The 12,870-nt window shown below is 40.9% G+C and overlaps 1 protein-coding gene across 3 annotated transcripts in view; it reads left to right on the top strand.

The window, feature by feature from the left end:
• Window positions 1–12,870, top strand: part of kcnq1.2 (potassium voltage-gated channel, KQT-like subfamily, member 1.2) — a 221,242-nt gene that overhangs the window by 143,867 nt on the left and 64,505 nt on the right. For all 3 annotated transcript variants that reach the window (XR_004631540.1, XM_034685466.1, XM_034685467.1), the window contains one exon: window positions 571–632. Coding sequence is in view for 2 of the 3 variants with exons in the window: in XM_034685466.1 (XP_034541357.1) it covers window positions 571–632 (62 nt within the window). In the remaining variant the exon portion in view is untranslated. The remainder of the gene's footprint in view (window positions 1–570; window positions 633–12,870) is intronic.

Here is a 12,870-nt window from a genome sequence, read left to right on the forward strand (position 1 = left end):
ATTACCAGCACCCCCCCCCCCCAAGTGTGTAGTAAATATGTCTCTGAAGACCTCGTCCTAGTACATGGGTAACCAGTTTTCCGACAGACTCTGACAAGTGACTGAATTCACTAAACACCTAGAGAGTTGTGTAATTCAAAATTTTGCATCCTCTCAAAAGCTAGGCCGCACCAAAGTCACACGCACATAAACACAAACACAATGAATAATGGGTTACATGATGCATTGAATCACACAAGTCTCTGAAAATAGCAGTTGTAGTAGAGATGTTTCACTTCTGAAGGGATGTGCTGAGATAATAATGTGCAGCCAATGCATATATGTTGTTTTGTTGGGCATCAGAGTTTGCTAATCGTGGGGTATATATGCATTTCTGACTTTAATATTTAATCTGAAAAAAAAAAGAACTGAAGGATGGTTTCACTAAGAACCAAGAGCCTTTAGGCCTTAACTACAAAAGATAAATGTAGCATGTGCGTCAGCGTGCGCTAATCGATCTGAGCGTGACTAAGTGCGCTTTTACGTCTTTGCGGTTTAAAGTGAAACCGTTTCTCTTTTGTCACTGTCCAGGCAAAGGGGAAGACAAAGAATACCCAACTATCGGTGCTCGGCTGATCAGGCTCGAGGATAAGGTAGGCACACTCCTGCTGCTCACGGCATGTGTGTGTGTGTGTGTGTGTGTTATGTCTGTGAGTAAGAGAGATAAAGTGATTAGATTACTCTTGTTGTTCAAAGCAGAACTGTTTGAATGTGTGTGTGTGTATGTGTGTGTGCAGTGCTGTGCGGCTCTTACTGCTTGTGTGTCTGTTATCAGATGAGTGCATGCGGTGGAATCTTTTGATATGAGCGTGTTGTGGCTGGGCTCTGTTAGTCTGCGCCCACATAAAACATACACCTGCATTCTCTGCCCGCCTCCTTATCACCATCCATTCACGTAATGCACACACACCTGTTATTTTTTTTCCCTTTTTGACTCCATGTCTGTTATTTTTAATGGTTTTCCATACCAACCCTTCTTTTTTCCTGTCATCTCAGGTAGGTTTGTGACAACTTTTTGGATGTTTATGTTTCCATAAGGGAGGCTTGAGAGAAAATTGTTAAAGAACTGAGGCATAGCCAAAGGGGAACAGCTGTGTTTTGATGCCCAGGGGTGTAACTAGGCGTGTCATCTGTCATAGAGGAAAGAGCACGACTTCATGCCAGCATGCTGCCAGCCCTGATGCCAGGGTGGTGCCAAGATAGACATCATCGCTCCGGGGATGGTTGTACCAGTGAATGAGTCTGTCTTTCCATGTGCAGATCGTAACATATGAAACGTGTTTGTCAGGTTTGGTGTGTGGCGGCATCTGTTGTGTGTTTGTCAGACTGGTGGCATCACTATAAGATCATGTTTGTGGGTATGGGACTGTTTGGAAGTGTTTTTACGTGCTGGAGCTGGTGTTTAAAATGTAATACCAGTGTTTTTAGAGTAAGTGAAAACAGCTCCTATATCTCGAATAGAACAATGAATTCTGCAGCCACTTCTTTTCTATTCAAGTCATCCAGATCAGGATTTCCCTCACTTCACTCCAACATTTACCAGCCCATCTCTGAGCTCTCTTCAAAGCTGAAGTTCTCTAATGTTATCCTGTCCTCAGACCGCTTTGTTACGTACTGTGGAGTAATGATCTTGAACCAGAGTACCCTTCGAGCCGAAAGACCTCCCTCTGTGATTGAGTTACGGCCCATTTGCCCTCGGCTGCATGTCATGATCGCAATCTCCTGATTGGAAACATAAACCTGCGTTTAAGCAGTGCCCTCCTTTACCTATGACTCTCTTTTTCTCTCTTTTCCCTCTTTCACTTCTTCTCTGCATTGACGTAAAGGCTAAATAAAACTGAGAGGTGGAAAATTGAGGAACAAATCAGCGTTACCTTACTGATGCAGTCCGCCTTGGCTCCTGAACAAAGTGGAACCAATCACTGTTCCTCTAACCAGAGTTACATTCCCATGAACTGCTGTAACAAGCGCCTGCTCCCAGTGCCACCCATCCTTCATAATTACTATTTTCCTCTCCTTGGCACCCGCCCCCTTCCCCTGTCTCGTTTCTGGTCGTGTGAATTTCTTGTTTTGATGCTTCTGACGGGCCAGCACACCTGTTTGTGGAAAGTGTGTGTGTGAGTGGAGGGGTGGGTCCTTTCTCCCTTCAGGCTGCAGGTGGATGAACCTGTCGACCTCTTAAACTTGGGACATTCCCTGCTCCTCCTCAGGATAGTCTTCATGCTTTTCTTAAACCTGACCCTCCCCACCCCTGCTCGTTCACAGAGTGAGCTCTGTTTGTAGACACACTCACGGCTCTATATTGAGGTGTAGGGAACAAAACACAGCTGCACGTTCAGGATGGACTATCCTCGTCATAGACTTGCCATGGTTTTGACTCATAGTATTTGAGAATGTGGTACAATGTGGTCAGTAATGTAGGACAATGACTATTATGAATAAGAGCACCACCAAGATTATAAGGCCGCTTTTGATTTTGTATACGTTTTTGGACTGATGTTCTCTTTTCAACTCTGAGTTTCTAATTTGTTGAATTTTGCAACCATACCTGTAAATACAGAAGAAAAAAAAAACAGTTCCAACCTAATGAACCTGCTTCCTTTTAGAAGTTCAGGGAAGGCTGTATATAATCCTAAAAACAGAGCCCTTGGCTATTGTCTAATGACAGTACAGCCTCTGGGAGAGATAGGCAACATCTCAGGACTTTGGTGTAGCCAGTTGTCAGCAACAGAGGACTCCTGATAAAGACTTCCTTCTCAGTATGTTGTTATTTTTTACAGTTCAAATTTGCATATTTCAGCATCACAATGCCAAACCACATTCTGCACATATTGCAACAGTTCGGCTCTGTAGTGGAAGAGTCCAGGTGCCAAACTGGCCTACTAGAAGTCTCAACTTGTCACCCATTAAAAACATTTAGAACAAGATAAAACAAAAAATACAACAAAAGAGAAGGTTGTGTTTAAAAATAGAGCAGAGGAAGATACAGAGAAACTTGAAATGAACTCTAAAGTGATAGTTAGGTTAGGCAATGCTAGCAATGTCAGCTAGTTAGCGGATTACATGAACTGGGAATGCTTGGTAGACCAGCGGTCTGCACAGGTTCAAGGTTCAAGGTTACTTTATTTCTACCTGTAAGTAGATTTTGTTTGCAGTGAGCCAGCCTCCTTTTTAAATCAACTAACAAGCACAGGACAAGACACGACAAACAAAGTGACAAAGTGATCAGTACTAAAAAGGTAACCCTCAATAAAAACAAGAAATGAGCAATTAAATAAGAATAAGGTTGATAAAACAAAAACATGATAAATGAAAACTAGTTAAAAAGTGCCATCAGTGAAAAACAAGATAAAAAGATCACAGGCTACAAAGACTTGATCCTTTGATGGATGCAAGTATGTTAGTCATAGTGAAGAAACACTGTTTGGAGGTTTGTGACACTGTTCCACTCCATGTGGGTGGTTTGGGATCGCACTCGTGTTGGCAAACCCTCCATGCAAACATGCAAAGGACTGAAAGAGTGTAGAGAGAGATGTAGGTGTTGGTCCAAGAACAGTCCATCCAACAACACCCTGTCTGCATCACTTTCCACTCCAGATAAATCAAACGTATTGGCTTCATGTTCCTGGAATGAACCATCAGTATAATCCCCATAAGACTGTTGTCTGTAACACAGCCTTTCACTCATGCATCTGCTCTATCCAGGTTAAAATCTTTACTTTGTTATTAGTAAGATTTTAAATTCTTCCTCAAAAGTCTGTCATCTAACAAAATGAGTTCCTGCTTGAAACAACATTTCAACCAGAGACCTGTGATGCAACGGCAACATTGTCCCTATCCAAACATAACACAGGCTAAATGAAACTCCACCACGATGTTTGTAGCTTTCTGGAGATGTATTATGAGATAAAATACACAATGAATCCAGTTTGTTGTGATTTGAAAATGGATTGCCCTTGAGTTTGGTTGTGCAGTAGCGAATTGTTTGCAACAAAATCCCCCGCTGCTGTCACTTTTGTTTGTCTCGCATCACTGCTTGCGTTTCATAACGTTGTATAATTTCCGAGGTTGCGTCACCTCTTGCATGTCACCAATAATAGTAAACCTAATCCCACACAAAGAAAAGCCCTGGTGTCACAGTTGAATCACGTCTGAGTGAGATCTTTCCTAACAGCCCTGAGGAATTATTCATCAACGTTTAGAGCCTGAGTGTGGGTTTGTATGTGTGCACAACAGTGTGTTCCCATGCCTTTCTCAATACTCACCCTTGGTTGGAATCCAGCAACTTTTTTTTTTTGACAGATTCCCACTTTCTGCTCCCCTCTGTCCTGTAAAACACCAGAGGTGGACCTCTCAGACTGAGCTTCACGCCTGTCTCTGAGGCAGATAGAATCATTTAGTCGTCCAGCTTTTGTCAGCACATCACTTGTAGACGGATTTATCTTCAGTGTGTCTGAAGGGGGCTCACTCATTGTGTGTCCTGTACGAGGTTAGACAGTGATTTATCGCGTGCAGACAAAGACACAGATATCTACACACTCTCACACACATGAGCAAAGAGTTGATTAATCACCGATGTGTCTAACCCCACACTCTCAAGATTGAATTCTCCAGGAGCAACGTGGAAACGAAGATGGATGGCCCTCTCTGACAGAGTGTTATCTTTCTGTCAGACACACTCGATGAAAAATACCCAAACGACAAGCTCAAACAGTGGCCAGTGTGTCTCTGCGCTTCAGCGTGGCCTTTCAGGAAAGAGCTCACTGCATGCTTTAGGGTGAAGTCAGCCTCTCTGCTTGTGGTAAATCTCTCCAAGTTTTATAGGGACTGGATTTTTTCTCATAGCAATAGAAAAAGAGGGCGAAGAAAGCACTACAATACGCTTTCATATAGGCTGTAAATCTGGGAAACAGGCTTGTGCTTTTTTTAGTCTGGTCTTGTTTTGTCTAAAAGTTTTAACTATATTGTGAAGTGTTATCCTGACCAAACCAGCCGCTCCATTCTGAAATTAGTAGCTGAAAACAGCAGCCTTTAATTACGAAGAAACAGAAATTGTTCGGTGTCAGGTTTAAAGATTTTCATAAGCTTTGAAAAAATCTAACAAGATAAAACATAGCATTTCTTGTTTTGTAAGTAATTTCCAAAAAGTAACCTTTTATAATAAGAAAAAAAGTTACAGTAGATATAAAGATATGAACATGATATGATCATAGACTGTATATAAAATGGACAGCATTGCTCCGCCTTTTCCAGTTGTACGAATCTGAAGCCAAAACGCCTCGTTCCAATGCGCAGCCATTGTGCAGCCAGAGTCTACGCTGTAGAGAATTTCTGTGTTGCCACGGTAACGAGCTCCACCCTACAGCGTAGCGTCACAAGATCCTATGGAGGTTCTCTCTACGGCAGCTGTCAATCAAAGCAAACCCGGAAGTAAAACCCCGTTTTTTAATAACTAACGAAAAAGAAACTTTTCAGAAAAAAGAGGCCTTGAACACAAAACAGTCAAATAATAACTACATATCACCACAGCATACGGATGTGAGGAAACATTCGTACAACGTGTATTTATTTTTTAAAGTTTGCCTGCAGCCCCATTCAAATGAATGGAGGAGATGGAGTTTTTGACCTACAAGCCCCCAGGGGGCAGACGCTTTGGTGGAAGCTTCACGCCTGGATATGATATGATATAAACAGGCTGTGTTAGATACTTGATTCTGATTGGTCAAAGCTATTATTAATTAATAATTAAAATTATTCTATTATAACAATAATTGTCAACAATAAAACAAAGCTAGGGACAACCTGATCACATGTGTCATATCACATCTCTTCGGGGAAAAGAGTCCGGCACATAACCTGTTGACACTCTGGCAAAAATGTTAGTTCAGGGGTCAAATTCACATAGTCCATTCACTATACGTTACCCCTTTTTGAAACACTGAGGAACTTAATTTGAAAAATACATTATGAAAAAATGAGATAGTTAAATTTGTTGTAAATGATTCTGGAAATACTTGAAATCAAGAATGTAAATGTTTTTATTTTCATCATCTATGTGTTCAAATTTCAATTAGATTCAAGATGTGGTTTTAACCCAGATATAAGTCTTTGTTAATGGCCAAGTTTGCACAACTGATTCACCGGTCTAGACTCCACATGATATTATTTATTAGAAAAAAAACAATGTCAGTGTGGTATGAGCGCACTCTTAAACACAGCATCAAGAGAAAATACCTCTGTCAGTGTGTCATCATTCAGCAGCAAGGGGGCAGTTCTTCACCTCTTTGTTTCTCATTCACTTTGTATTCCATCATAATTGAGTCATCAGAGAGGTATTCATCTGTATTCAGAGTCTGCATTAATCTCTGCAGGGTGTAAAACCATCAACAGTGTCTCAGAAAATACCCTCTAATGTGCCCTGCAGACCTGCCCGGACATGTCTCTGCTCAACACATCATTATTTGTGTTGCGCTAAGTACACTACATGGGCCATAGATCACACTCACTCTGTGGTTAACTTCACCCGGCTGTATTAAGTCAGATATACTGTGCTGTGTATGTCAGGCTTATATCATGTGCATTAGCTGAGGACTGCAGGCCCTGACTTTAATAGCATCTCAATTAGGTAAGTATGCTGTAAATTACAGCAAGGCCAAATACTGGGAATACTTGAGGGCCGGGACAGAGTGTTGTGTTTGTTAGGAGTCCATCTGTAAGGCATTTAGGGCCCCTCGGCTCTAAAAGCACGGCTTTTGGGGGGGCAAGGAGTGAGTGTGTGTGCATGAGTGTGTGTGTTTAGACTGCTTCGACCCAGGCCCAGTGGGGGGCTTAAGAGATGAGGGCCTGGTAAACACACGCTCAGACATTATACATTTATATATAGACCATTTACAAAAATACAAGTGGATAACCATGTGGATATACACACACACAAATTAAGGTTAGAGCAGCAGCAAACAGGAACAGCTTAATTATTGTTAAGCACATAGGTACTGTGACTTTAGGCCAGAGGAACAGCATTCCACACCTTCGACGAGTGATGTTTCAAAGCGACTAATTTCCTGTCGTTCAATCAGACATGTAAGTGCAGACTAACTGACTAGTCCAAAGGTAAGAAAACAGTCAAAACTGAGCACAATTTATCAAATACCGCTCAACACGGGATCACAGAGTCTGCAGGTAGACCATGTTTTTTAGTTTTTTAGTTGAGTGAAGGCTTACATTAGCAGGTCTAGCATCACCAGCCTTCAGGTTAACCTCCACATGCGTGTACTTGTTACATATTGAGAAGCAAAGAGAAGCCATGGGTCAACTGTGCTTGTTTTCATCCTGGTAGTAGAGTATTACGTTCTTATGGCAGCCGCCATTAATTGGAGCTGCAACCCTGCCTAGTGGTGGATTTTTGCAGCACAGCTGAGGCAAGGCAAGTCAAGTTTATTTATAAAGCACCATTCATACAAAGAGCAATTCAAAGTGCTTTACAGAGTTAAAAACAAAAACCAGAACAGTAACAATCAACAAAAACACACAGCAACATTTACATTTTATATGCGGCCAGTTATGTTTGATCTACTCTCTCTCTGTATACTTATGTAACTTAACGTACATAGTAAAGAGTGTTGGGTCTTATTATTTATTGAAATTAGGAGGGATTATTATAAACAATCAGCCCCCCTTCATTGCGCTAAAGTCCGTATCTTGCAGAGTCTTACTGTCCCGCTCGACACAGAATCACAACTGATCTTGTCTTAACCGAACACAACATATGAGCAGCATTTCAGAACTACATTAATAAAACTGTTCATTTTAACTGACTAGTAAGTGGTCCCAACTAGTGAGGGTGATGATGTTTATTCGTTCAGTCTACTAATCACAAACATCCCTACCTCAGATCTTAAAATGATTTGCTATGTGTGTGTATTGCATCAATAAATCTGTTGTATCCAATCAGCTTTCCCCTGATTTTATGCCCCCAGAATGTATTCAGCCCACATCAATAGAAACCATTACTTCCCTTTTTAACTCCTGGGGTACTTTAATTTTGATTTGTATTCTCTTTCCAGAAATCCTAAATCAAATGATCACAACAGAGGAAAACAAAGACTCCAGAAGTTTTTTTTATTCCTTACTGGAATCAAATAATACTATAATATATGTCACAGCATGATGCCGACCACATACAGAGATATAAAAGCCTTTTAAGAGGTTTTTTATTCTTTGGTTGTTGAATGACGCTTTAAAGTTGACAGAAGTTCCCACTGCTCTCATGTCATGCTCAATTGAATTTCAGGCAGAATGGGTTGTTTTTCAGCTTATTTGAGATCACTGGAAAGATTCAGAGGATTTACAGCTGCAGCAGGAATCCTTTTGGGGGTAATGGAAGGGGGGGGTTAGCTACTTACTAGATACTGAGGGTATCAGGATGAGATGCTTTTCTTAGCTGTAGCCCAGCTTTAATTTTCTGAGTTAAAAACAAATATTCAACATCAAATTATTGTCAACAGTGCAAATGTAATTATTTTTTCATAACACACTTTGAAATGATCGAACTTGTGCCCTGTAGAGTTTCAGATCCAAAATAGACACATCTCTGTCTTTCTCTCCCCTTTGCCCGTATTCCCAGCACCCCTCTGCCCCCAGAGCACACTGTCTGTTGTTGTGCTGTGTGTTTTGATATATGTGTGTATTTGGCCGCAGAGTGCTCAGCAGGGGAGCCGGACTGACCGGGCCGGTCTAAACAAAGAGAGGAAACTTGGCAAAGGAAGCGCTTGCATGCACACAAACATACGCACACACACACAAAGCCTGGAACACACAGCTTCACTGCAGCGGCCGCACACTTTTTACTGCAGAGAGCTTATACAGAATCTCCCTGCATGTCTGGACTTGGCCTTTGCTGCTCCAACTGTTTTTGTTTTCTGATTAAATCTCTCAATCCGATTCTAAACAGGCTTCTTTGCACTTGCAGGGAATGTTTCTGGATAAAAGATGCAAATCTTTGGAAAAATGCTCGTACTGCACTGTGTTCATTGTGTTGTCAGCAAAGGTGGAACTGAGGGAAACAATTTGATTAGACCTGAATAGGAAATTTTCTTTCTCACTGGACAGGGAGGTCAAAGGTCAATGTCCTGCACAGTAGAAAAGCTCACATTTTTTCTCAGAAAAGGATCCTTAAACAGAATAAAATAGGTTCCAGTTTGATAGGAATAAGCTTTTAGATGTTTAGTACAAAAAGCATTAAACATTCTGTCATTGTGTTACTTATGGATGGAATTAAAGTGAAAAAAAATTCATTGGGACCCCCTGAAACCTTTTCAAGGACCCCTGGGGTCCCTAAACCCCATTTAGAGACCTACTGTTCTATCGTAAAGGAATACACTGACATCAACCGTTTTCTTTAAATATGTAAGATAAAGGAAATAAACTATCACATTGAAAGCTATCAAGTGATGTAATCCTTTCTCATAATCAGATTTTTTTTGTAGTGTTGATATTTTCATCTTCTCCTGACCCAGCAGCCTCTCCTTTGACTCTCTGCACCGCCCTCCACTCCACCAAGCTGCTCTTTCTCACGTCATCACTTTCCACCGTTAATGTGGTATCTTTACGGCGTTGCGAACTCGATAGCATGCAGCAAGTGGCAGGCTGCTGTGAGTAAGATAGCGCAGCAGGAGCGGCGTGCTGTTTGTAGTGCAGTCCGGCAGTAAATCATGTTTCGGCAGTGCGCTGGGGATGCAGCCCCTGGCAGCTCCCAGACGGCCTTTGGCTCTGGCTCCTTTCTCTTAGCGCCACTCTCTAATTTCAGAGCCGGGACCCTGCCTACTACTGTGTCTTTACCGCATTCCCACAAACCAGAGACGGAGAGTCTGCCTGCATGTCTGGCTCTCGCAGTCTCTCTCGCTTTCTATCTCTCTCTGTCTCTGTCTCTGTATCGCTCTTACGCTCTCACTCTCTGCTTTTTTCCCTGCCAAGCTTGCCCCTTCGTCTTCTTCTCTATGTCTCAGTCTGGTTCTGTGCTTTCAGGATTATAGGTCTGCAGTCTCACTCACAGCATCTAAATCATGTTGTACGCTGCCACTGTCTCTCATCAACTCTCTCCTAGTCTCTCTGTAGCACCAACTGTGGCCTTGCTGGCTAGCTGTAAATACCCATGCTACATTTCCATTTTAATTGCCCAAGTTTTCGCAGAGCCCTGGGATATATTTTTTGCACATTTATTTTATTGTCTTGGCCGAGCGCCCCCTCCACTTTGGGTTGAACCTGACCACTAATATACTCCTGCTTGGACCAGTTCATTATCAGCAGGGAAGTGTGCGCTTGTTTAAGAAGGTTATGAAGGGGTCAACGTACAGTTCATGAAACAGGGGTCTGTGTTTTATTGGGACCTGTAGTCTCACTAATGCACAGCGCTAAGTAGCCCTGGTGCCACCCTACTGTTGAGTGCTATTAAATCAGTCTATACGGCATGGAACAGTGAACCAGCTGTGAATAATGCCAAGCTGTGTAAGTGACTCCAGAGACCAGGAGTGTAAATGTCACCGCTATAAAGTCAAGCTGGTACCTGGGGAACATGTAATGGGGTATATGTGTATAGGTTGACTACTGCATGTATGCCTGTGTGTGTGTTGTGTCTCTGATATAAAACCAATATGGACCCATAAAACTCCATCAATTCGCCAATGAAAGCTGTAATAAATAAAATAATCATTTATCACTGCTAAATGATTTATTCCTGACTGCAGTTAACCCTTTAGTTTGGCTAAGTTCCCATCATGCCAAAGCTTGACTCTGGCACATGTAATGCTCAAGCGTGGGTGCTGAAGACTCAGCAGTTCAAGCAGGGCTTGGTATGGACCCTTATATAGACATATTTTGTCAGATTCTAAATTTTCTTATTGTTTACTGTAAAACATCTTTGATTAAACTTCCCAGATTTTCCACTGGTTAACCCTCCTGTTATGTTGCGGGTCAAATTGACCCTTTTAAAAGTCTATTTTAGGCAATATATGCCTTCTAAACCAGCTAAATGCAGCATACAAATCTGGGCAGCATGTGACAGAAGAGGTGCCTCTTGTTAATTTATCAACACCACTTCTTAAAAAATAAATGCATTCAAAATTTAAAATAAAATAAACAAAAATCTATGTCATAAAAAACTGTTGTATTTATATTTAGGGCTTTACAATGAACATTTAAAAAAGTTATAACATTAATTTCAATGCAAAATGAGTGAGTTATCCTCATTGGACCATAATCTGTGAGATTAAAAAACACCAATGGACTAAATATTGATTTAAATGGTTAGTAATGCAGTTAAAAATTACATTTTAAAAAAGTGTATTGAATTTTTGGGGGTTCTGACAATTTTGGATAATTGAATATGCCCTGGGTTAAATTGACCCAGGAACATTATTGCTGTTCCAGAGAAACGAACATAACAGGAGGGTTAAGACAACATTAAAACACTTATGCACATAGAGATATATGTTTTGTAAGGTTAGAATAGAATACCAAGATTGATTCTAGGATTTCCATAGGATTTAGAGATATTCTACAAGATGAGAATTTAAAAAATCAAGTTTGGTATTAATTATTTAAAGCTCCTGTTGCTGCTTATGAAATACACTAACATTAATACTGATGTCTATTTATGACCTACAAGAGCAAATAAGGCCATCAGCATAAATATTGACTTTTTATTTTTTTTTATTTTTTTATGGTTGTTTTTAATGTCTGAAACCACTTGTGGGGGGTAGGTTCCAGGCGTAGTAATTAGCTGTAAGCTGCTGAAACTACCTTCTTATTTTTTTACATTATCTAGAGCAAAGATTATCAATGAGTGATAGTATATTTGACTGTTACAATAAAGGAGGGTTCTTTTTTTTTTCTTTAAAAACATACTCACCCATGTACAAAATCAGCCATCAGGTAAGAGGTACTGCTTGGTCCACAGGAGGTGCAAATATCAGCACAAACCAAAAGTTCCTCACAGAAGCTTTAAGTGTTGGCAGTTATGCTGAGTTCATAAAATAAACTCAGCTGGACCTGCATGCAGTTCCTGATTTTGATCATTTGAATTAACTTAACTAGCAACCTTCAAGAAGTAAGTAGGTACAGCAGTTGGATAGGATGGTCACTCAATTTTATTTCAATGTCAGTACAACCATGATATCTGACTTCTAATTTTTTAGCATTTTACATTATTTAATTAGTACAAAGGACGCCTGAGTCTGTTGCCAGTGTCATAAGGTTTTGCAGTCCATTGACTTAAACATCGTATGAATTTAATTCCTTACCTGATGATGGAAATATGTCACCAGAGTTAATAGACTTCACCCTCTTGGTCTCATTCATTCATTTTCTTAAGAAAAAAGAAACATCAACCTCATGGGCAGCAGTGAAGAAAAGTGAAGGAGTCAACAATATCTGTAAGATCCTTGTAAGATCCCTGAACACTAAGAGTGAGGTCAAGCTCATCTATCAACTGTCTTCTCGCCAACACAATCACACAGGAGTAGATTGGAAGTAAACTGTGGTAAATTATTTAATTGTAGCCGTGTGGTGTGCCATAGCCGGCTCATACCTCAGACGATGGAATGATTTTAACTAGCTGTTACTAATGCTGGTGCATTTATGACTGTGTAAAGCGTTGACTGGACCACTTGTGCTTCAGACATTGGCTCTATGGTGCTCTGTGCCCAGACACATCCTTCAGGCAACAAAAGCCTTGCCAATGCTTATAGTAAACCATGATAAGTTTATGTGTGTGCGTACACGTATGTGTTTGCCTAACTTGCCCCTTCCAATCCTCGCCCAGTCTGCTGTCTGCTT

Source organism: Notolabrus celidotus, chromosome 6 (genome assembly GCF_009762535.1).
Source record: "Notolabrus celidotus isolate fNotCel1 chromosome 6, fNotCel1.pri, whole genome shotgun sequence".
NCBI classification, from domain to species: domain Eukaryota; kingdom Metazoa; phylum Chordata; class Actinopteri; order Labriformes; family Labridae; genus Notolabrus; species Notolabrus celidotus.